This window comes from Mobula birostris, chromosome 12, assembly GCF_030028105.1.
Source record: "Mobula birostris isolate sMobBir1 chromosome 12, sMobBir1.hap1, whole genome shotgun sequence".
Classification (NCBI taxonomy): Eukaryota; Metazoa; Chordata; class Chondrichthyes; order Myliobatiformes; family Myliobatidae; genus Mobula; species Mobula birostris.
The window spans coordinates 79,946,949-79,973,623 of NC_092381.1; the positions used below are offsets into that span (position 1 = coordinate 79,946,949).

General features: G+C 36.9%; 1 protein-coding gene across 6 annotated transcripts in view; it reads right to left on the reverse strand.

Moving 5' to 3' along the window:
- ro60 (Ro60, Y RNA binding protein) overlaps positions 1 to 26,675 on the reverse strand; it is an 85,186-nt gene that overhangs the window by 45,027 nt on the left and 13,484 nt on the right. For 5 of the 6 annotated variants that reach the window (XR_011888051.1, XM_072274192.1, XM_072274194.1 and 2 more), the window contains exons 3-4: positions 1,825 to 2,045; positions 892 to 1,038 (exon numbers count right to left, since the gene is read on the reverse strand). Coding sequence is in view for 5 of the 6 variants with exons in the window: in XM_072274192.1 (XP_072130293.1) it covers positions 892 to 1,038; positions 1,825 to 2,045 (368 nt within the window). In the remaining variant the exon portion in view is untranslated. Of the gene's footprint in view, positions 1 to 891; positions 1,039 to 1,820; positions 2,046 to 26,675 lie in introns of those variants that run through there. The other variant, XM_072274196.1, reaches the window with a different exon arrangement.

Sequence of the window (26,675 nt, forward strand, 5' to 3'; positions counted from 1 at the left end):
TTCAAGATCAAGGTTGACTAAGAACAAAAACAGATTCCTACTGTAGAAACATCCAAATCTGCTGGCAAATGCCAATTTTAGTCAATGTCACAAAAAAATGATATAGCATATGAAAATCTCATATACATTATGAATATTTGAAAGCATATTGACGAAGTATTGTTGTGATGTGCCAAGAAGGCGTTTCTTTAGTGTTGTTGCTCAGAGATATATTCCCAATGGCCAGAAGTAATATCCTCACTTCAAAAGGCAAAAGTTCATGAAAAAAAATCAAATGTATAGTTAAAAAACTACACTTATGCTGCAAAGTCTAAAATTAAATGGTTGTTTTATTAAAAACATGTTAATAAACCACTTAATGTTGTAACCAGATGTCAAATTATATTTTTTTTCCAAGACATGCCTAAAACATTGACGGGATCAGAAGAATAACATGGCAAGCAACTTATCTACATACAAATAGGATCCACAAAAACAATGAGATGATGACTAAATGATCTGTTTCAGTTCTGATGATCTGATGATTTGCTGAAATAAAAACCTTGGTTACAATTTTGAGTATCACATAAACCAACTAGTTTAACAATGCCAACCCAAAAAACATTTTTCAATTGTTCTTTTGAATACATGTATATAACAGGAATGCAATGTAATGTGATACTCATGTACATGCCACAAAATAAGAATATTGCATGTACTGGGAATATCGCATGTACTGGGAATATCAACTGTAAAATACAAAAATACATGCATTTCTATACACCAAAATGGCTTAATCAGAGGAAAATATCACAGAGTAACTTGCTTTTATTAGAAATTCTTTTTTTCAGATCTGATTAGAGACAGATTGAATTGGTTAGATCAGTAAGATTTTGAAAAATAGAACCATACCTTCTTTAACACAGTCTCATCCTTTAACCTTTCACACAATATGGTAACTTCTTCACTTCCGGGCTTAAGAATGGAATCTGTAGTCATCTTCCCCAAATTTTTAAGAATTGCAATAATAGGCATATCCTTCAGTAATGCCTTCCACACCTGAGATATTAAAGCAAAATATTGTTCTGCTACAAACAAAAATATCCAAATTGATTTGAATACAACAGATACTACAATTACATCTATATTTAAACACCTTACATTACATCTTCAACTTAAATATACAATATTCAGTGGTACCATTCCAGCTATGGGAAATGGAGAGTCAAAGAGGAGAGAAAATGTGAATGAATTTGCTCAGTAAGTTTTAGTCATTACACTTTGTTCTAAATTCATTCAAAACAAATCATAAAAACACAGAAGGCTGTACAGATTTTATCTGGATAACAGTTTGCAACCAAGTTGGCAAATTCAGCTTTGACACTGGTGCTGGAAGCAATTTGTGATATTATATTTATCATAATACACAAAATAGAATTTTATCTACATAACCTTATGGAGTATTGAAAGAAACGACTTACAGAATTCATATATTTGTAAACTTTAAAAGACATGTAAATTTAAGTACAAATAATTACAAGTAAATTAATTCATAATTGACTGATAGTTGAACTCTGCATTTAACGATTGGCCAGCATCATCATTTCTGCTGCTGCTCAAGTATCGTAATGAATTAAGAGAAGGCCAATGAAAATGCATCTCTGAACTATAAGCAATTCACTCAATGGAAAGAGAATACAACTTGGAAAGGAAATAGTTCCTTACTTGATTCACATATACTCTACAACTACCATTAAAGATGTTACACAAATATCAGCTACATAAAAAAAACTAAATTTGGGCTTTATTTTCAATCCCCAAAGAAAAAAGCATTTACTTACTCACCTCCCGTGACTTCAGGTGATTAGTTAGTAGGTGCTCTCTGACCAATCTGTACTCCTCAATAAGATGAGCAACCTCCTGTTCATCTTGGGTCATCTTTACCCTTTCTAAAGCTTCAAAGTACTTCAACAATCGCTGAATTCCATCTGAGTTTTCCTTATCCTTATACGCTTCTTGAACTTCTTTCCAACCCTTCATAATATACTTTGTGACCAGAGTGAGATCTATAAAACATAACAAGTTGATTTAAAATGCCATTCTCCAGCTTCACTTGGAACATTTTTATATGTTTTCAATTTAATATGCAATAACTCTATATCCACTATAACATTGTAAATCAAAGCTGCTCTATATTCAAGTTAAAATTTCACTAAAAAAATTAACTCAATTTAGCCTTGTTTTTAATTTGCTTACATTTTGCTGAAATATCCATTTTTACTTTCACTTTGTTCATTGCATTTCAACTACATCTTTAAAGTGGCTAACATTGCAATTGAATTGTATATTTAAATAGGGTACACACCCGTTATTTTTTGAAACATGGACATAACCTCAATAACCAAGGACAGAAGACAGATTATCGAGGATAGTCAGTCAACTACATAACTCCTCAGTCATGATCTACTCTTTGATTCCACCCTACAGCAACCTATCCAATTCAAACTCACTGCTGCCTCAAAGTAACAGTAATCAAAAAGGCGAATTACCAAATGGAAAATAACAAGGCTTTGGAAGCAGATGACATAACCTCTGAAGAGGGACGATTTAAGAGCAGGCGCTTCAATGTACTGAGCACAGCTAAAACTCTCTCCACAAAATTCTCCAAATCAACTAGCAAGATAAGCAAACCAATATCAGCATTGAGGCACTAATGGAATCCCTGGTTATGATCAATCAAAATGGAGAGGGAGCATTTGAGATCTTCTGTAAACTACAAGTCCCTTTGTCTAGGGCACTGAGCAGTACTACACAATTAGTAGAACCTCCCATTTCCCTAATTACCCATTCTCCCACCTCATTATGCATCCATTACCCCACTGAGATCTTCACCTCAGACCCCAAAGAAAAGTGGAAGGAGGATCCCAGAGAAATGCTTTGGAGAGTCTCCATTTGGCAGCGTATGGAGTAAGACGTTTTTTGTCTTAGCTCCATCTTTCACAACTTACTTTCCACTGCTAGATCCATTTCAAGTTTGAAGATTTATTATATCTGCTGAAGGATTTACAATTTAATTACGATGGCTGGAACCGAATTAAGGAGTGGTAAAACTCTTCCTGAACCTCAACAAATAGAGAAATCAGAGGAAGTTTCTACTTCAGAAAGAATGCTCTGAAGGTTGGTCCGGTGGATACCAAAATGGATAAATTGACAAAAGCTAATGAACTGCTTGAAAAAACTATCCTTGCTGTTCATGAATCTTTGAACAATTTGGAAGATCGATATCAGACGCTTGAGCAGAGTACTCATAGAATTGAAAGGGAATTCGAATTAATGAACCAAACTATTAAGGAGCAGGATTTGAAGATGACCTTTATGGAAAAGAAAATTAATGAGACTACTTCGGAATTACTAAGAATTAAGAAGAAAACGATTGATTTGGGAAGCAGAAATCGCAGGATGAATCTACGTATACTGGGTTTGCCTGAAAATACAGAAACCGGTGAGTCATTAAAGTTTTTTTCAAACATGTTATATTCACTTTTTAGTGACATTCTCGAAGCCTGTCTGATATTGGACAAAGCCCACCGAATTCGGTGTCCTAAACCATTAGCCAAAACCAAACCACACCCTGTAATTCTGTGTTTGCATTATTTTACAACCAAAGAAGCTATTCTTCGGAATGCAAGGAAAAGGGATAAGCTAATTTATAATGAAGCTAAGATTCGTATAGTTGAAGATTTTACCCCAGAGATTTATGCTGAAAGAATTAAATATCGCGAAGTGACGGTGGAACTTTTTAAAATTAACTGTTGCCCGTCGCTGCATTATCCGGCTCGTCTGATGATTACTCCACCCAATTCTCGTCTAGAACGGACTGACTATCCAGAAGATGGTTGGAAATTTATAAAAGAGTTTAAGTCCACTTCGTAAGCAATTTGAAAAGTTGATCCTTAGCTGGGAGTGGTTTGTAACGCCGTTGATGAAAGTCCGCTCTTCGTTTTATCAATGCCCAGACACAGACTTTGCTAATTCACTTAGAACTGTCGTTGTTTGCTTTAACAGTTAATGTAGCTTTGAATTTAATACATATATATTTACTTATTTTTTCTTTGATTTGTAAGTCTTTAATATTAGTTATAGTATATTAGTTGATTGGATTTATCCTTTTTTTTCGAATACATGGCTGCGTATATTAAATGCATTTAAGATGGCTGTCGTTAATTCGGTCTTAACTACTGTCAGACATAATATGAAAGTATTTGGAATCTGTTTACTTCTTTATGCATTCTTTGTTATGTCTTTTTGGTGGTGGTAACCTTTTACTTTGTAAATGGAGCTGCCAGCTGGAGACAGGGGGTTAAAGGTTATTACATTAGCATGCCGTTCGCCTATTAGACAGTTTCTGGGCTTTTGGGGGAGATGGATGAGTCTATTAGGTAAGTTATTTTTCAACTGGGCAGTCCTGAGAGGCTTTTCTTTGTCAATCACTTTGCTCCTCTTTCTGATCGAGTCATGCTTTGCCCTTTCTTCCGATTTAGGCTGCGCCTGCGCATTAGATTACTTTATAAAATTTTAAAATTAAACTTTAAATATTGATCTTAATAAAATTAATATAATATCTTGGAATTTAAATGGTATGAACCAACCTATCAAATGCAGAAAGATCTTTAGGAAATTAAAAACACTTCATGCAGATATTATTTTTGTGCAGGAGACTCATATCCGTAGGCAGGATGAAAATTGTTTTCAAATTTTGGAAGGGACCCTTATTTCATTCCTTATCAGTAAATAAAATAAGAGGGGTATCTAGTTTTATTAATTCTAAAATCCCCTTTGTTCATTTTAATACTGTTACTGATTTAATTGGAAGATATTTAATTGTTACTGGTTTGTTATGTGGTCAAAAGATGGCTTTGGTGTGTGTATATGCACCTAATATAGATAGCCCTGAATTTTTTTAAGAAGCTATTTTCCGTATTGCCAAATTTAAATGAATATAAGTTGATTATGGGCGATGACTTTAACTGCTGTCTCAATCTGTCAATTGACAGATCGTCCAGCAATCCATCGCTTCCTAATAAAGCTGCGACTTGTATTAATTCGTTTTTTATTAGAATACAGTCTGGTCGACATTTGGAGATTTAAATATCCTAAAGAAAAAGATTTTTCTTTTCTTTCATATGTATACCATAAATATTCAAGAATTGATTATTTTTTGTTGGATACGCGATTGGTGCCCTCTGTTGTTGAATGTGCGTATGATGTGATTGCGTTGTCAGATCATGCATCTATGAAACTATCTTTGGAGCTCTCTGATAATATTCAGCTACGTCAGTGGAGACTTAATGTTCCATCGTTACAAGATTCAACTTTCGTAAATTTTATTAAAGAGCAAAGTTCTCTATCTTTTGAATTAAATACAACTGAGGGAATGTCAAATTTGGTTATTTGGGATGTGATGAAATCTTTTCTTAGAGGACAGATAATTTCATATTTGGTAGGTTCAAAAAGGAAAACTAAGGTGGAACTTTTACTGATCACTAATAGGATTAAAGAAATAGATAAACTTTATTCAGCAATGCCTAGTGAAGATTTCTCGAAGGAAAGGGTGGAACTCCAAGCACAGCATGATTTGCTTTCGACTTTTCCCATTGAACAGCGTTAAATCCAACATTCTTAAATCCAAAAACCAATTTTATATACATGAAGACAAGTCAGGCAAATTATTAGCTGGTCAGTTAAAAGCAAATATGGCTAGAAGACAGATCCTGAAAATACGAAGACCTGATAGAACTGCAACGGTAGATCCTTATGAAATTAATAAGATATTTATGGATTTTTACTCTAATCTTTATGAGTCTGAATTTTCAGATAATATTAGCTTTATGACTAGCTTTTTGCAAAAATTGAATATACCTAAAATCTCTATTCAAGATATGAATACAATAGATACACTTATTAAAGAAGAGGAAATAGCAAGGGCTATATTCTCTCTCCAATCAACTAAGGCTCCGGGACCGGATGGATATACAGTGGAATTTTATAAGACTTTTACTGATATACTTATACCTCATTTATGCCAAATTTTCACTGATTCTATAACCTCTGGGACTCTCCTGAAAACTTTCTATGAAGCTTCAATCTCTTTAATTCCTAAAAAAGATAAAGATTTATCTGAATGCGCCTCTTACAGACCAATTTCTCTATTGAATGTGGATTTTAAAATTCTCTCTAAGATATTGGCTAATAGACTTGAGATTATTTTACCTGTTATTTCCAATGACCAAACTGGATTTATTAAAAATAGATATTCACATTTTAACATACGAAAATATTTAAATATTATTCACTCTTCTCCATCTAAAGAATCTGTGTTGTTTCTCTTGATGCAGAGAAAGCCTTTGATAGGGTGGAGTGGTCTTACTTATTTGAGGTTTTGGAAAGACTTAATCTTGACCCGGGATTTATTTCCTGGATCAAACTGATCTATCATGCTCCTGTGGCTGCTGTTATAACTAATAATCAAAAATCTCCCTATTTTAGATTATATAGGGGTACTCGACAGGGATGTCCTCTCAGCCCTTTATTATTTAACTTGGCCTGAGAACCCCTTGCTATTGCTCTTAGAGATTCTAACACTGTTCAGGGTATTAAGAGAGGGGACAAAATACACAGGGTTTCGTTATATGCAGATGACCTGTTAGCTTACATTTCAGATCCTAGGAAATCTATTCCTTCTATGTTACCTATATTTACTGAATTCAGTAGTTTTTCTGGGTATAAATTAAATTTACATAAAAGTAAAGTGAGCTACTTCCTATTAATAATTGGATCCAAATCATCAAGTGCCTTTTAGTATTGCTAAAAATTACTTTACCTAACTTGATATTAAAATTACTAAAAATTTTAAGGATCTCTATACATATAATTTTTTTCCATTAACTGGCTACACCAAACAAATGCTCTCTAACTGGTCGCCTATGACATTATCATTAATAGGTCCAATTAATGCTATTAAAATGATAGTTTTACCGAAATTTTTATATATCTTTCAGGCAGTTCCTTCCTTTGTTCCTAAAAAGTTCTTTGACAGAATAGGTTCTATAATCTTATCTTATATTTAGAACAATAAAAATCCTAGATTGAGTAAACCCTTATCGCAGAAATTAAAAAAGGATGGTGGTATGGCTTTGCCGAACTTTAGAATATACTATTGGGCAATTAATATTCGATATATTACTTTTTAGATTCACTATTCAGATATACATGAATGTCCTTCATGGTTGGATTTAGAGGAAAACTCGGTGAAAGGATTCTCTTTGGCCTCTTTACTGGGAGCTCCTCTTCCCTTTTCTAAAATTAGTAGACAAGATTTTAATCCCATTATTAAACATACATTAAGAATTTGGTTCCAGTTTCGTAGATTGTTTTGAGTTAAATAATTTTATTCTTTCTAGTAATATCCATTTCAATTATTTTTTAAACCATCAATTTTGGATAAGCCTTTTTAATTTGGAAAACCAAGGGAATAATAACTTTCTCAGTGCAAACACAAGGAAATCTGCAGATGCTGGAATTTCAAGCAACACACATAAAAATTGCTGGTGAATGCAGCAGGCCAGGCAGCATCTATAGGAAGAGATACAGTCGACGTTTCGAGCCGAGACCCTTCATCAGGGCTAACTGAAAGCAGAGATAGTAAGAGATTTGAAAGAGGGAGGGGGAGATCCGAAATGATAGGAGAAGACAGGAGGGGGAAGGGATGGAGCGAAGAGCTGGAAAGTTGATTGGCAAAAGGGATATGAGAGGATCATGGGATGGACGGGAGGCCCAGGGAGAAAGAAAGGGGGAGGAGGGAAGCCCAGAGGATGGGCAAGGAGTATAGTGAGAAAGACAGAGGGAGAAAAGGGAGAGAGAGAAAAATATATATATAATAATAAAAGATAAATAAATAACAGGTGGGGTACTAAGGGGAGGTGGGGCATTAATGTAAGTTACAGAAGTCAATCTTCATGCCATCAGATTGGAGGCTACCCAGACGAAATATAAAGCGTTGTTCCTCCAACCTGAGTGTGGCTTCATCTTGACAGTAGAGGAGGCCGTGGACAGACGTATCAGAATGGGAATGGGACGTGGAATTAAAATGTGTGGCCACTGGGAGATCCTGCTTTCTCTTTCAGATTTGTTTTTCGGGGACCGCTTAATGCCTTTTTCTCAGTTAGTGGATAAATATGATTTATCTAATGCACACTTTTTTAGATATTTACAAATTAGGAATTTTTTTAATGTGGTTTGTTGCCAAATTACCCTTCTGCTTATCCACCTAATATGATAGACGCTGTCTTTCAGTTTAAGCCATTTCAAAAAGGGTTGATAGCTATAATCTATAAACGGTTATTGAACTCACAAATCATTTCTAATGATAAAATTAAACGCGATTGGGAATCGGAATTTCAAGAGTCATTTTCAGATAATCAATGGAGTAATATTTTTCATTTGGTTAACAACTCATCTCTTTCTGCCTGTCACTCCTTGATACAGTTCAAGGTAGTGCACTGGGCCCATATGTCAAAGGATAAACTAGCACGTATTTTCTCCAATATGAATCCTATTTGTGACCGATGTAATACTGAGCTGGCCACTTTAACTCACACGTATTGGTCTTGTATAAAGCTAGATAACTTTTGGAGAGATGTTTTTAAAATACTATTAAAAGTTTTGGATCTGGATCTACAACCTAATTTGCTTACGGCAATTTTTGGGATTATCCCATCAGAAGCAGGAAATATTCCTGTTTCTGCTCAACGTATGACAGCCTTTTCGACCTTAATGGCTAGGGGAGCCAGTTTATTGAAGTGGAAGTATTCTAATCCACTTACGGTCTTTTATTGGCTCTCTTCTATTATGCCCTGTTTAAGTTTAGAGAAAATAAGAAGTCGGACATTTGATACATCTTTTAAATTTGAGCAAATCTGGCGACCTTTTGTCCAATATTTTCATTTAATTTGATTTATTACTCCTTCAATCTTTTTTTTCCCCGAAGTTTTAGATTTGATCAGAAAGTCTTTCTTTCTTTTTTTTTGGTCCTATCCTCAAAATGGACTGCCCAGTCCCTTTTTATTGTTTTTTTTATATAGTATAGTGGGGGGGGGGGCTCCCTCTTCATTTAGAACTTAATATTTTTTCTTTTTTTTCATAAACTGATGAGGAGAATTGCTGTTTCCAGTTTTTTTTATTATATATTTTATACTAGTTTAACAATATGTATGATTTTGACAATGTCTATCTTAATCTCGGTTTGTATTGTTACTGATATACATTATTTGAGATAATTCTTCTCTTGATTGTATTGATGCTTCTTTTAAACCAATAAAAAGATTAATAAAGAAAGAAAGAAATGCCTTGGAAAAGAACAGAAGATTCACTACTCCAATTTAAGGAGACAGCTCTTACGATTATTGATATTTATTATCAATTAATTTAACTACAAATATTACTGGTTAAATTCTCAGAAGACAAGATATATACTACTAGCTTCCTACCAAATCCATCCAATAATGCCCACATCTCCTTTCTTCTCAGTCAAATTAGGTGATCTTGACCAGCGATCTTCACAAAAGAGTACAAAGTCTATGTGGCAACAACTGGGTGAAATTTCTTCCATGTTGTGAATGCCTCCAGGGGTTTACCAGTGCCAAGTTCCTGTGGATTGCCAGCCTTATCCTCAGGACTTGAGGAAAGATGAACTGTGCGCAATGACAACCAAGAAAAGCAGACAACTAATCTACACCCTGACTCAGCTGACTTTGAAATCTGTCAAAAACTGAATATTCTGTTCCTACTTGACCACTAATTTCTATGAAAGGTGAAATAACAGGGTGCAGCTGGGAAAAAGCTTCCAAAGAATAGTCAGCAAATTCAAGACAAATGCATTTATGCACATGTACCTGGGAACATCGAACTAAGCAGCAATTTCATCGGCCGCTGATGATAATTATGTTTGAAACTGCTGGCATTTAAAATAGTAGTGAGTTTAAGAGAATGAAGCCTCATCTTCCGGTGATGAATTCAAACAACTTAACCATTTCAAACACAAGTATGCAGATACAGACCTCATCTCACTTCAGTAACTTCTACTGACTAGTTGCTTAGTTGCAAACAATCCTGACTTTTTAAAATCACTCTGAATTGCACAATCAAAATTAACAATTTTATTAAGAAAGGTTATTGCTTTTCCCATGGTCACCTGTTTGTGTCATCACTGCAGCATTATATCAGGAACTTATGAAAAATATCATTAAAGGTCCAATAGCAAAATCAAGCTTTAAGGTTGTAGTTTATCCTTTGTTAATTTTACATTAACATATGTACACTCACAAACTGCAAACCAAACATTCTTGGAAAAAACGTGGAAAGGAACTCTAACCCTCCCAGCTCAACAACCCCCATTGCTTTTATGGGGCCAAACTTCAGAAGATAATTCATAACAGCGTTAAGTTGACCTTTCCTGGAATTTGGAAGGATAATGATCTGAAAAATACCAGTTATAGAATAAAAGGAAAATAACTTCAAGACATTTAAACTTTTTAAAAATTGTATTATGGAAAACAGCAAGAAACAAAGAATAGAAAATGTTACAGTCGAGATCAATTGAAAAAAATCTGCCATAAATACAGAAATGAGGGAAAATACCTGAAACTAACACATTGATAGGTTAAAGAAGATTATCAGGTTGCAAAAGCAAGTTTTGCTTCAGAAAACAATGTTTAAAGGACAATACTTTAAAACAGCTTTAAGGAGAAAGGAGGGTAGAAAGTCAGATGGCTTAGAGATTAGGAGAATGAACAAAGAAATGGCAGATGGAATACAGTGTTGGGAAGTGAATGGTCATGCACTTTGGTGGAAGAAATGAAAGGGTTGACTATTTTCTAAACAGAGTGAAAACACAAAGAACTGAAGCACAAAGGTTCTTGGGAGTCCTTGGGTAGGACTCCCTAAAGGTTAATTTACAAGCTGCATCTATGGTGAGAAAGGCAAATACAACATTAGTATTCATTTCAAGAGGACTAGAACTTAAAAGCAAAGACGTAATGTTCACATTTTATAATGCACTTGTGAGGCCTCACTGGGGAGTATTGTGAGCCGTTTTGGGCCACTTAGAAAGAATGTGCCGAAACTGGAGAGGATGCAAAGGAGGTTCAAGAAAATTATTCCAGGATTGAATGACGTCATATTAAGAGAGTTTGATGGCTCTGGGCTTGTATTCACTGGAATTTAGAAGAATGAGGGCTGACCTCATTGAAACCTACCAAATGGTGAAAGACCTTGATAGAGTGGATGTGGAGGACTCCGCCCTCCACCTGTGGACATGTAAGACACAGTGTCTTTCTGTCTGCCTTTAATTTCTCCCTTTCCCGACTTAAACTTTGAAATTTTTAACTTTATTCAGTCAGATCTTTTAAAGTGATAATTATAGCTATGGTTGCCTTGAGAAGCACTAAAAGGAATCCCAATACAGGTAATGGTAAATCTAAAAAAATTGATTAAGCTCCTGAAAAGCCAGCCTGGGTTAATAGATTAGAGACTCAAATGAGCTCTATCGTCGCTGAATTAACTCAATCAAAAGAAAGTCTTCTCCCTTTGGAGGAAAAAATTGATTCTTTGAGCTTAGATCTTAAAGAAGTAACTCGCAATGCGGTTGATATTTCTTCTCGTTTGGAAAAGGCACAACTGCGAATCGTTGATTTGGAAGATCGTTCTCGTCAGAACAATATCCGAACTGTTGGATTGAAAGAGAAATCAGAATCTGCCGACATACTGGACTATTTCGCTAAAATGTTTCAATTAATATTTCCTGAGGTATTTTCACAATTGCCGGACATTGAAGTAGCTCATAAGGTTGGAATTCCAAGACAAGGTAAAAACAGACATGTTATTGTGCGTTTTCTTCGTATTCGAGACAAAGACCGTATTATTAAACAGGCCAGAAAACAAAGACTGTTTAAATTTCAAGGTTTTGAGATTCGTTTTCTTCAAGATTTTCCGCGTGAAGTTGTTCAGAAACGTTCTGGATTCGTGACCATAATGCGAATGGCCTCTCAAAAACAGATGCATCCCTTTCTTCTGTATCCAGCTAAATTAAGGCTTTTTGCTAAAGATTCTGGGGTTCGTATCTTTGAGGATCCAGCCGATGCATTGCGTTTTATTCATTCTCTCCCAGATGAGTCTGAAGCCTGAAGTTTGAAAGACTTACAATTATTCAATCGTTTTACGATATAAGGAATGATGAGATCGGAAGAATTGAGAAGTACAGAAAGTCTTGGTATTAAAAAGTACCTTTATATTTGAAACAGACTGGTTTGGACCGTTTTAATTTTAGAAGATATCTTACAGGATCTGCTAGAAGACTGCAGAAAATTTAAACCATTTAGAATTTCTTTTTGTTTGCTACATCTATGAATTAATTGTATTTTGGCTTTGTATGTTTTTGTTAAGAACTTTTAACTCACTACTTGGGTTTTTTTTAACGCTTTATAGATAGATGTAATAAGTTAAAGATGGCGATGTTTTCTCTTCTGTACAAGTATTTCAAGAATTTGTTTTGGAAGTGTTTTTTCTTATCTAATGTTATGAAGGTTAGCTTCTAAATTGAAGGTTGTTTCTGTTAACTGTTGTATCTAATTTAGTTGTAATGGGTTGTATGTCGACTGTAATGAGTTGTATACTCGGGAGAGGGAGACAGATTACCTTTTTTCATCTGTACCTTTTATTTAGGCAGGTGGAGTTCAGAATTACTTCTTATGCATTTCTTGGGGCTTGCGTCGATTGATAACAACTTATTTCTGGGCTTTGTAGGTTGGGTGGGTTTTTTTATTTCTATTTTTTATTCCCATTATGGAATTCCGGAGCGTACACAAATTGTTATCATTGTTGCTTATCACCGCCATTCAAGATTACCTTATCCTGACATGCGTTTAATTGTTTTCTTTAAATATAAAGTTTCATGATGTTATTTAAACAGTTAAGTGTTTTAAGTTGGAATGTCCATGGTTGGAATTATCCTATTAAGCGTAAGAAAACATTTTAAATTATTAATCGATTCCAACCTGATATAATTTTTGCACCAGAGACACATGTCAGGTTATGTGATAACAATCAATTTTTTAAATTTTGGAAGGGCCCTCAGATTCACACAAACTCTCAAAGTAAAATTTTTTTTAGATTTTATGAGAACACTCGGTCCTCTTTTTATTGTCATTTAGAAATGTATACATGCATTAAGAAATTATACAATGTTTCTCTGGAGTGATATCACAGAAAACAGGACAAACCAAAGACTAACACTGACAGAACCACATAATTATAAAATATAGTTACAGCAGAGCAGAGCAATACCATAATTTAATGAAGAACAGACCATGGGCAGAGTAAAAAAAAGTCTCAAAGTCCCCAGTTGATTGACTCCCTAGTCCCCAATAGCAGGTGGCAAAAGGGAGAAACTCCCTGCAGGAGCCAAATTGCTGGTGCCTTGGAAGCAGCCGACCACAGCCAACACTGAGTCCATCCGTCTGAAAACTTCGAGCTTCCGACCAGCCTCCCGAGTGCCATCGACCCCGCCCCAGCCGCTGAACCACGCAAAGTCGAGGATTTTGGGGCCTTCTGCTCCGGAGATTCCGGTTACCACACAGTAGCAGTGGCAGTGAAGCGGGCATTTCAGAAGTTTTCCAGATGTTCCTCCGTGCTCTCACGTCCGTCTCCATCAAATCAGAATTGTGCACGGTCCCCTACTTGACAAGTGCACATGCGCCGGTCGTGCATGCAGCCTGGTACAGCTGTTCCGATCTATTCTTACTTTCTTCTTCTTACTTTTTAATTTACGTTATTCTTTGTATTTTTTTTCTCACGGTAACACGTCGAAGCTGCACCCTCTCTAACATGCTGGTAGAGAGAGTTTTATTTGGGTTTTTTTTAGTGCTGGAAATGGTTACATTCCGACACGCGGGACAGAAGCAAAGTCGCATTGTGTATTCCAGCTAATGCTGGCCGGTTTAGCGAGCACAGCGGCAGACACCCCTGCTGAAATCCGGAGGAAAACACACAGACGATGCAGAGGGGGATCACAAAGTCGAGGAAAGAGGACCGGGTTGAGACAACAGAGACTTATGGAGAAGAGGAGTTCGGTGGGTAATACCGTTCCGGCTGACTGGAAGTGCACTGAGAGCGGTAAGCGTAAAGGAGTTGGGTGCTTACTGATCTGGTTAACAACAGATGGTGCAATCCGGGTCATATTACGATCGAGGAACGTGCTTGCATACTGGATATTGAACTTTTTACTGTTGGACTTCGGCCACATTCCACCGTGATACTTGGCGGCACGGGAGGTCGTTCCTGCCTGTGGCCAACGAACGTGCAGCTCCTCTCGTGGAGGGTCAGACACCCTGAGCCAATAGACTGGTCCTGGACTTATTTCCCATCTGGCATAGTTTGCATTTTGCTGTTTGGTTGTTGGTGGTTTTTGTATTGCTATATTTACGCTCGATTCTTGGTTGGTGCGGCTGTAACAAAACCAAATTTCCCTCGGGATTAATAAAGTATATCTATCTATCTATCTAGATAACAGACAGCACCACCGAAGTGGCCACGCACACTGCCGTCGCGCCACCATCTTCTCCTCCATTGATTCTAATATCCCCTTTAATCAGGAGGATATTATATCTGATATTAAAGGTAGATTTTTGATTGTTAAAGGAACAATTTACAATAAGAAAATGGTTTTGGTTAATATATATTGTCCAATTTTTAATATTTACTATCGATTTGTACTCCAGGGAGCAGGAAGCGCAGAATCAAATATCGCAGTGACGATTGTACATTCTAGTATCAATTGTTTGGCGACAATAAAGTATGAAGTATAAATGCCGATGATCCTTCATTTTTAAGACATTTTCGCTCTATTACCCGATTTAAATGAATATATGTTATTAATGGGTGGAGATTTTAATACTTGCTTAAATCCCCTATTAGATAAATTATCATCTAGACATCAAATCCGTAATCGCTCTGCATCACTTATTAATTCCTTTTTAATTGATTATGGTTTAATTGAAGTCTGGAGACATATGCATCCTACTGATAGAGAATATTCCTTTTTTTCCAACGTTCATAATAAATGTTCAAGAATCGACTATTTTATAGCCAACCCTCGACTTTTATTTAATGTTCAGAAATGTGAATATGATGCAATTGTTATTTCTGATCACGTTCCTTTAAATTTAATATTTGATCTGAAAGATGTTGTTTCTTCAAGACCACTCTGGTGCTTTCCAGAACATTTGTTACAAAGTTCAGATTTTGTTGAGTTTATTGAAACTCAGATAAAAGAGATTTTTCTCTTTAATAATACAGGAAACACCTCAAAGTTAGTAATTTGGGATAGGTTAAACGCTTATTTACGTGGTCAGATTATTTCTTATTTAGCTAAGTTGAAGAAACAGACAAGAATGGAATTAGATAAAATTGCTAAACAAATTAAAGAATTAGATAATATCAACGGCATTTTTCCAAATTTTGATTTGTTTACAAGAGTGGAATTACAATCACAATATAGCTTATTATTAACTTATCCTATTGAAGGATATTTGTTTAAATTAAAAAGTCAGTTTTATATTTTTGGGGATAAAAATAATAGGCTTTTAGCTTCCCAATTAAGGGCTGCTGAAGCTAAAAGACAAATTTTAAAGATTCGTAAAGATAATGGAGATATAGTAAGTAATTATGAAGACATTAATAATATTTTTCTGGATTTTTTTTCCTATCTTTATAAATCTGTTTCCTGCAGATCCCTCCAAAATGAAGGCTTTTTTATACAAGATTAAATTTCCTCAAGTAAACTGCTGAAGACCAACAAACCCTTGCTTGATGCTCCAATTGTTGAGCATGAAATTCAGAAAGCTATATGGTCAATGCAATCAGGTAAAGCTCCTGAACTCAATGGTTATTCAGTAAGATTTTACAAAAAATTTGAAAAATTACTTTCTCCATACCTTTTGGAAATATTTCACGAATCTTTTGAGAAAGGTAATTTACCTTCTTTTTATGAAGCTTTTGTTTCTTTAATCCTTAAGAAAGATAAAGACCCTACTGAATGCTCATCTTATAGCCCTATTTCGCTATTAAATGTGGAAGCTAAAATTCTTTCTAAGAGAATGGCTAACCGTTTGGAAAACATTTTATCTAAAATTATCTCTATGGATCAAACAGGCTTTATTAGAGGCCGTTATTCTTTTTCTAATGTTCCAAGATTGATGAACAATATATATTCACCATTATCCAAAACACCCCAATGTGTTATTTCTCTGGATGCAGAAAAGGCATTTGATAGAGTTGAATGGACTTATTTGTTTAATGTACAGGTGTCCCCCGCTTTTCGAATGTTCGCTTTACGAAACCTCACTGTTATGAAAGACCTACATTAGTTACCTGTTTCCGCTAACAGAAGGTGTTTTCACTGTTACGAAAAAAGCAGCATATGATAAAAGGCAGCACGCAGAAAAAGCAGCGCGCGCCCCGAGCAGCCGCTCTCCCCCGGATTCAGAACGGCATTCTAGCCGGCATTGCTTAAACACGTGCCTGTGAGCAGCCATTTGCAAAATGAGTTCTAAAGTATCGGAAAAGCCTAAAAGAGCTCATAAGGGTGTTACATTTAGCGTAAAACTAGACATAATTAAGCATTTCGATCGTGGTAAACGAGTAAGAACAAAGTGAGTTTGGCTTGTGGAAGTTGACGAAGATGATGTTGAAGAGGTTTTGGCATCCCATGACCAAGAACTGATAGACGAAGAGCTGATGCAAGTGGGAGAGGAAAGGATAACAATCAAAACCGAACGCAGTAGCCAATGGACCGAAAGTGAAGGCGTCCAGGATCTGAACGTGAAGCAACTGCGTGAGATTTTCGCTGCAATGACAAAGTACAACTTTAAATTTGAAAGGGTACGTCGGTTTAGGGCATATTTGTAGGATGGTTTCAGTCCTTAGAAAGAACTGTATGATCTAAAAATGCGTGAGGCTAAGCAGTCAAGCAAGCCTTCCACATCAGCCACAGCAGATGACGAACTTCGACCTTCGCCAAAGAAGATGACCTGCTTGCCCTGATCGACGATGAGATGACACCCCAGTGGTCCCAATCCCCGGGCCGCGGACAGATACTAATTCGCGGAGAATGCAGCAGTAGCCAGGAGGAACCCAGCACATCTTTAAGAAAAAAGTAGAATTAAACATGCTAATTAATTAGGTGCTGCCCGGCACATAATTGTCGGCCCAGATCAGAGGCAATTGCCAATTGCGTTGCCTCTGATCTGGGCTGACATTTATGTGCCGGGTGGCACCTAATTAATTAGCTTGTTTGTTTCGGCTTTTTTCTTAAAAGATGTGCTGGGTGAGTCCCAGCTACCACTGTACCCCTGCATTCTTCGCAGATCGGTATCGGCTCGCTGCCCAGAGGGTGGGGGCCACTGCACCACCCCAATCTCCGACGACTGAGCCAAACACACCATCATCAGTGTGCTCGGCACTGTCCCAATCCCAGTAAGTGTTACTACATTGTACATACATTATTTCTACTTTATATCGGCTGTGTATTTTTACGTGTTATTTTGTATGATTTGGCAGCTTCATAGCTTAAAGGTTACTGGAGAGCACTTGCGCCGTGTTTCTGCCGAGAGCGCTTGCGTGAGATTTTGCTACCGAGAACAGTGCAGGCAGTGATTGTGGAAAAGTATTTCTACTTTATATAGGCTGTGTGTTCATCATATCATTCCTGCTTTTACTATATGTTACTGTTACTTTAGGTTTTATGTGTTATTTGGCATGATTTGGTAGGTTATTTCTGGGTCTGCGAACGCTCACAAATTTTTCCCATATAAGTAAATGGTAATTGCTTCTTTGCTTTACGACATTCCGGCTTACGAACTGTTTCATGGGAACACTCTACCTTCAGATGGCGGGAGAAACCTGTATTAAAGAAATTTGGCTTTGGTAATAATTTTAATAAGTGGATTCAAATGATCTATAAGAACCCTATTGCTACCATTATTACTAATAATCTTCGGTCTCCCTTTTTTTCACTTTCATGAGGTACTCGATAAGGGTGTCCATTAAGTCCTTTATTATTTAATTTCACACTGGAGCCTTTGGCTATAACAATTCATGAAGCTAAAAAACATTCATGGTATTTCTATAAATGGGACCATACACAAGATCTCTCTTTATGCAAATGACCTTCTGGTTTATATCTCGAATCCTGGAGAATCTATTCTTAATCTTTTGGAATTATTAAATGATTTTGGAAAATTTTCAGGATATAAACTTAATTTAAATAAAAGTGAATTGTTCCCTTTAAGTGTTCCTGTTTTTATATATAATGATATTCCATTTAGAATTGTGAATTCTTTTAAATATTTGGGTATTATCATTACAAAAAAATATAAGGATCTTTATAAAGTTAATGTAGTTCCTTTATTGGACGCTATGAAACAATTATTTTCTAGATGGAATCCTCTTACACTTTAATAGGTCGTATTCATGCTGTGAAAATGATGATTTTACCTAGATTTTTATATATTTTTCAAAATATACCTATTTTTCTAACTAAAATTTTTTTTGATCAAATTGATTCAACTATTTTGTCCTTTATTTGGAATAATAAAAAACCAAGAGTTAATAAGTTTCATTTACAAAAATCCAAAAAAGATGGTGGACTCGTGCTACCTAATTTAAGATTTTATTATTGGACTGTTAATATTCAACAACTATGTTTTTGGTTATATTGGCTCAGTAAGAACCAAAAACCACTCTTGGATTGATTTGGAATTTAAAGCTATTAATCAATTTTATTTAACTTCATTATTAGGAGCTCCATTACCTTTACAACTCGCTAAAATTTCCAATTTAAATCTCTACAATCCTTACAGATTTGGTTTCAGTTTTGCAACTCATTTAATTTTAAACAATTTAAATTGTCTAGTCCTGTATTTCAAAATTTGCTATTTAAACCTTCAATTACTAATCCCATTTTTCTTTTATGGAGAAATAAGCGGATCCGTTCCTTTGCAGATTTATTTGGTGATGGTCGATTGATGACTTTTGAAGACTTAATTAGCAAATACTCTCTCGTTCATACACATTTCTTGCAATATTTTCAGGTTAGACATTTTTTACAAAAATATATTTCTACGTTTCCATATATGCAAGAATCTGATTTGTTGGATACTATTTTGAATATGAATCCTTTACTGAGAGGTTCCATTGGTAGAATTTATAATTTATTTTTACTACAAAAAGATAACCTCTCACTAAAGATTAGACAAGATTGGGAGAGAGAACTTAATATGACTTTTGTTAATGAAGATTGGTTGCGAGTTCTGAAAATGGTTAATTCTTCTTCGATATGTGCTAATCATTGTTTAATTCAATCTAAAATTGTTCATCATTATTATTTAACAAAGAAGCAGCTATCCAAAATATTTCCTAATATAGATAATTATTGTGATAGGTGCAAAAATGAAGTAGCTACTTTGTCACATATGTTCTGATCATGTCCCTCATTGAAATCTTTCTGGAAATCTTTATTTTCAACAATTTCTAAAGCTTTGAAAATTAATTTACAACCTTGACTGTCCTATTTGGAATAGTTCTGTATCATCTTCAGGGTATTTCATTTTCAAACCAACAGGTAATTGCATTCATTACATTGTTGGCAAGAAGGGCTATTTTATTGAAGTGGAAAGATACCTCTGCTACTACACTAATTCAATGGTTTTCCCAAGTAATGTTATGTCTTAGTTTGGAAAAAATTAGAAGTAGAACTTTTGATTCCCGATTCGATTTTGAGAGAAGATGGGGCTCTTTTGCCAAATATTATCTTTTAATTTGAATTAATTTATATGGTTTCCTTCCAATTTTATGTTATATAAATGTGATTTGGCGGTTGTTGTTCTCTTTTTCTTCTTTTATATATATAAATGATTGTAAGACGTATTGCTCTGGGAGTTGGTTCCTAATGTTTTTTTTCCCCTTTTTTTTGTTTTGTAGTTAGTGGGGGGTTTTTCCCAGTTAGTTGGGGTTCTCTTTCTTTCTTCTTTTCTTATATAATTTTTTTTTCATTAGCATGTATGCTTTTCTCATCTTTATTGATTATATATACACTAATTTGTTGACCTTCTATATTTTATAGCTGTAGAAGATTATGTATCAATAAAAAGATTTTAAAAATGGAAATGAAATGGATGTGGATAGGATGGTGTGAGAATCTAAGACCAGAGGAGTTAGCCTCAGAATAGAGGGGTATCCTTTTAGAACAGAGATGAGGATAAATTTCTTTAGCCAGAGCAGCGGATCTGAATTCTTTGCCACAGGCAGCTGTGAAGGCCAAGTCTATGTATATTTAAGGCAGAGGTTGATAGATTCTTAATTGGTCAGGGCATGAAGGGATACAGGGAGAAGGCAGGAGATTGGGGCTGAGAGTTAAACTGAATCAGCCATGATGAAATGGCAGAGCAGATTCGATGTGCCAAATGACCTAGTTCTGTTCTTACATATGTGCTTGTTAATCGCATAGCACAAGTTATCAGCAGCTGAAGGTCTGGCTACTTGTTACACAGCAATTAAATTCGAGGCTACTTAAGAAGCTAGTTTTGAAAAACAGATGGCTGGGAGAGTAATGGGCATAGAATGGATTACAGATATTAGAAGGGAAGAGTCCCTTCAGAAATTTGCAATCAGAGGTAAAATTGTTATCCAAGACTTAATAAAACTTGGCAAATACAGTCTTATGAGTTGGGTACATGCAGCAAATTAGAATACAAAGTAATTAAAAACTTTGTTATCCAAGTTTATGGAATAAAAGATGGAGGGTCTGCAGGAATAATTCCACCATGAAATGTCCAAGCCTAGCTCTAAGAGGAGGAGGATTGGGCATGTGGCCACCAACCCCAAAGCACAAAATCCCAGAGCTACAGAAACGTCAACAGAAGCTCCAAGGATCTCATCCCTGGGAGAGTCAGGATATTCGAAGATGGGCTACATCTGGGAACAACATGAAAGACTAGCCCAGGACAGATGACTGTGGAAGACTGCTGTAGGCAGCCGATGCCCTAGTGGGGGCTTTAGAAGTCTGACAGGAATATGGTGGAATTAATAAGTCTATGAAATAACAAAAGGCAGGAGTGAGGGATTCAGCAGATGGACTGAAATTAGAAAGACTGACACATATGGTCCTTGCTATTGCCTTAGCACAAGATCCAAAAAGACACAAAGGTTAACAGTGTGGCTCATTTTCAGTCAATACACAGGTAGTGTGAGAGAAAGCGGGCAAGAAATAGAATGAGTGACAGGGCTTTAGATGAATGATGTGCTGGGCCAGTCTTTTATGGTGGAAGAAACTTCATCCTTGTCTAATGTTTGGTGTTAATCTGGGAATTTTGATAGTTGAGGTGTCAACAGAGCTGGTTGTGATATAAAGCTAGATGACATCTGTGTACATGTGGAAACTGATGCCATGTCCTCAGATGATACTGCAAACCATATGGATGAAAAATAGGAAATATAAAGTACAAACTATGCACTATTAAAAAATACAAGAGTATTGGCTGAAGCATCAAACAATTCTGGTGATTCTTTGAATGTGATCGGATAAACAAGACATCACAGAAGTGAATTAACAAACTGGAGGAAAGTAATTTGATCAGAAGTTGCATGCAAGCTGAAAAGCACAAGGACAGATTGTGATTGCCACAATCACAGAGGATGTCACTGGTAACTTTGGTGCTGTTTTGAATTTGTACAGGTTTAAGGTCCAGGTAAGATCACCACGTGTTTGCCACTTACAGTTGAAGTCAGAAGTTTACATACATCTTAGCCAAATACATTTAAACTCAGTTTTTCACAATTCCTGACATTTAATCTGAGAAAACATTCCCCATCTTAGGACAGTTAGGATCATTACTTTATTTTAAGAATGTGAAATGTCAGAATAATAGTAGATAGAATGATTTATTTCAGCTTTTATCTCTTTCATCACTTTCCCAGTTGGTCAGAAGTTTACATACACTTTGATAGTATTTGGTAGCATTGCCTTTAAATTTTTTAAACTTGGGTCAAACATTTTGGATAGCTTTCCACAAGCTTCTCACAGTAAGTTGCTAGAATTTTGTTCCATTCCTCCAGACAGAACTGGTAACTGAGTCAGGTTTGTAGGCCTCCTTGCTCGCACACACTTTTTCAGTTCTGCCCACAAATTTTCTATCGGATTGAGGTCAGGGCTTCGTGATAGCCACTCCAATACCTTGACTTTGTTGTCCTTAAGCAATTTTGCCACAACTTTGGAGGTATGCTTGGGGTCATTGTCCATTTGGAAGACCCGTTTGCAACCGAGCTTTAACTTCCTGGCTGATGTCCTGAGATGTTCTTCAATATATCCAAATAATTTTCCTTCCTCATGATGCCATCTATTTTGTGAAGTGTACCAGTCCCTCCTGCAGCAAAGCACCCCCACAACATGATGCTGCCACCCCCATGCTTCACGGTTGGGATGGTGTTCTTCGGCTTGCAAGCCTTACCCTTTTTCCTCCAAACATAACGATGGTCATTGTGGCCAATTTTTGTTCAATTTTTGTTTCATCAGACCAGAGGACATTTCTCCAAAAAGTAAGATCTTTGTCCCCATGTGCACTTGCAAACTGTAGTCTGGCTTATTTATGGCGGTTTTGGAGCAGTGGCTTCTCCCTTGCTAAGCAGCCTTTCAGGTTATGTCAATATAGGACTCATTTTACTGTGGATATAGATACTTGTCTACCTGTTTTCTCCAGCATCTTCACAAGGTCCTTTGCTGTTGTTCTGGGATTGATTTGCACTTTTTGTGTCAACGTATGTTCATCTCTAGGAGACAGAATGCATCTCCTTCCTGAGCGGTATGACAGCTGCGTGGTCCCATGGTGTTTATATTTGCGTACTATTGTTTGTACAGATGAACGTGGTACCTTCAGGCGTTTGGAAATTGCTCCCAAGGATGAACCAGACTTGACATCATTTTCTGGCCTCAATGCAATAGAAAATTTGTGGGCAGAACTGAAAAAGCATGTGCAAGCAAGGAGGCCTACAAACCTGACTCAAGTTACACCAGTTCTGTCTGGAGGAATGGAACAAAATTCCAGCAACTTACTGTGAGAAGCCTGTGGAAGGCTACCCAAAACGTTTGACCCAAGTTAAACAACTTAAAGGCAATGCTACCAAATACTAACAAAGTGTATGTAAACTTATGACCCACTGGGAAAGTGATGAAAGAAATAAAAGCTGAAATAAATCATTCTCTCTACTATCATTCTGACATTTCACATTCTTAAAATAGTGACCCTAATTGACCTAAGACTGGGAATGTTTTAAACATAGAAGCCCTTCGGCCCACAATGTTGTGCCGACCCTCAAACCCTGCCTCCCATATAACCCCTCACCTTAAATTCCTCCATTTTCTAGGATTAAGTGTCAGGAATTGTGAAAAACTGAGTTTAAATGTATTTGGCTAAGGTGTATGTAAACTTCTGACTTCAACTGTATGACACATTAAAGAACCCCAGAAAGGAAAGACGAACTAATAACTTGCAGAGACCAAAGATCATGTTAGCTTTCATGAGAGAGGGACATAATGGCAATTTACAGAAAGTGTAAGGACCCAAGAATGAAATAGCAATAATGTCAGCGAGCATACAGGCAGGAAGATCGTTAGTTCAGCCAGAAGAGGATTGAAGGAGGTCGAAGTTGTGGATGAGATAAGCTCAGTGAGAGCACAAAGGGGAAATGTAAGAAACTAGAGGAAGCTGAAGAAGTAAAATGCAGCAGATACTGGGCAGAAGCTACTAGAAACATTCAGTTGGCCTGCACCTAAGAAGACAGAAAATGAATTAAGGTTGTAGTATGGTGAAAGATCATTGACCTGCAATGGTAACTTTACTTTTCTCTCCAAACGTGCAATTTGATCTATTAAGTGTTTCTACTACAGGTCGACCTTCTATAATCCAGCACCATTGGGACCAGAGGAGTGCCAGATTAATGAAAATGTCGAATTACAGAAGGATCACATTAAGCAATAGCTAACTGCCTCATCATACCTTTAAAAAATCAAAGGATTCAAAGGTTCATTTAATGTCAGAGAAATGTATACAATATACATCTGAAATGCTTTTTCTTCACAACCATCTATGAAAACAAAGAGTTCCCCAAAGAATGAACAACAGTTAAATGTTAGGTCCCCTCCCTCCCGTGCGTAGGCAGCAGTGAGCAACAATCCCCCTTCCCCACTGGCAAAAAATAAAGCACACCCACTACCAGCACTCATGCGTGAGCTAACTGATAGCAAAGGCACAGACTTGCAGTTACCCCAAAGACTACATTGTTCACCCGATAGTTCGACATGCTGCAGGCTCTCTCTCTCCTAATAAGGGAGAAAGAGGTGACTCATGTAAATCAGTACAGGTTACATAATATGAAACAGAAATATTAAATGAGTAGCAAGTGGAATTTTAATAAAGTAATATACTGTACAGGCACAGATAAAATAAAGGGTACAGGTAAATGAGAAGATGGAAGATGGCGATGCGACACAGCTTGCGCGGCCACTCCGGTGAATGATATCTGTAATCTGTCAAGTAGGGTGCCGTGCACAATCCTGATTTGATGGAGACAGACATGAAAGAATGGAGGAACATCTGGAGAAACTTCTGAAATGCCTTTTTCGCTGCCGCCGTTACTGTGTGATCGAGAATCTCCGGAGGGGAAGGCCCCGAATCCTCGGCTTTGCTTGTTGCTCGGCGGCCAGGACAAGGGTTAAAGCGCTCAGCAGAGATGGTGCTCAGTGTCAAAGGGCTGGTCGGATGCTCGAAGTTTTCAGACGGACTCAGAGTCAGCTGTGGTCGGGTGCTTCCAATGCATCGACAGTTGTCGATGCCTGGAGGTATATGACAGAGTGAGTTTCTCCCTTCTGCTGCCTGCTATCGGGGACTATCGGGAGTCGATCGGAACTTTGAGACTTTTTTTTTTACCATTCCCATGGTCTGCTCTTTATCAAATTATGGTATTGTTTTGCACTGCTGTAACTATATGTTATAATTATGTGGTCTTGTCAGTGTTAGTCTTTGGTTTGTCTTTTTTTTTGTAATATCACTCTGGAGGAACATTGTATCATTTCTTAATGCATGCATGCATTTCGAAATGACAATAAACGAGGACTGAGTGTCCTCATAATCTAACCTAATAATCTAACAGGAAGTACAGGAATTAACTCATACAGAACAGTTGAGCACTTCCGCTTCTAAAGTGAGACGTTTAACCTACAGGCAAAGTTACACGTCTGCAAGTGAGGGGTTGTCAGAAGCAGAAGTCGGAAAGGAGGACTTCTAGACGCCACATTTCATGCGACTGCCAGGCGGTCATGGATTCGGTTCTGGGCTCTTCCCTCTTCACTCGCAGTTACTCTTCACTCATTAGTTTCTTTTCCTCCGCTTAGTAATATGCTTAAATTCAGCGGGTCACCACGTCTGATCTGAGATCGTAGGCAGAAGAGAACAGGGGGCCGGTCGGGCGACACCAGAGGGTAGTACGCAACTGCCAGCAGGCGGACCGACCCAGTGTGCGCCAGCTCCCTCGCTGCTGGCGAGTGAGATGGGCGGGTGCTGGGCGGCTGCGCCTCACGCAAATGATATTAGTAAGTGCAGGAAAACAAGCAGGAATCGCCTGTCTGTGCTTACAAGAGCGTGCCAACACGTGAACAGATCTAGTGCAACCAAAACAATGCGCGGCAGATTGGTACGGTGGCCCGGAAAATTAGAAATTACAGTTGTGCGGAAAATTTGAAATCAGTGTGGATTATTGAAGGAACCAGATTACAGGTAGTCAGATTAGTGAAGGTCGACCAGTATTTCAATTTTCATACCAGAGAAAGCTGCAAGTTTGGTACCAGCGGTGGAAGCACATTTTTTGCCTCCATAGGCCAGCAGATGGAGGTCAAAGTCAAAATGAATTTATAATCAAAGTATGTGTATGTCACCATCTATTACCTCCTGAGATTTATTTTCTTGCAGGCGTTTACAGGAAAATAAATACAATAAAATTTATGAAAAAATCATACCTAAAGACCAAGTCAATAAGATGAATTGAGCAATATATACAGAAATGCACACCACTATGTTTGGAGGAAAAAGGGCACTGCACACCAACACCAAAACCTTATCCCAACTGTGAAGCATGGTGGAAGGAGCATCATGGTTTGGGGCTGCTTAGCTGCCTCAGGGCCTGGATAGCTTGCGGCCATTGAAGGAACAATGAATTCTAAATTGTATCAAGCCATTTTTCAGAAGAATGTCAGGGTAGCAGTCTGTCACCTGAGCTTAATATTAGTTGGATGATGCAACAAGACAATGATCTGAAACACAAGAATAAATCAACAGCAGAATGGCTTAAAATAAGAACATTTGTGTTTCGGAAAGGCTAAGTCAGAGACCTTAACCCAATTGAGATGCTGCGGCATGACTTGAAGAAGGCTGTTCATGCAAAGTATCCCAGAAATATTGAGGAACTGAAACCGTTTTGTATGGGGGAATGGCTTAAAATTCCTCCTCACTTTTGCGTAAGTCTGATCAGCAGCTACA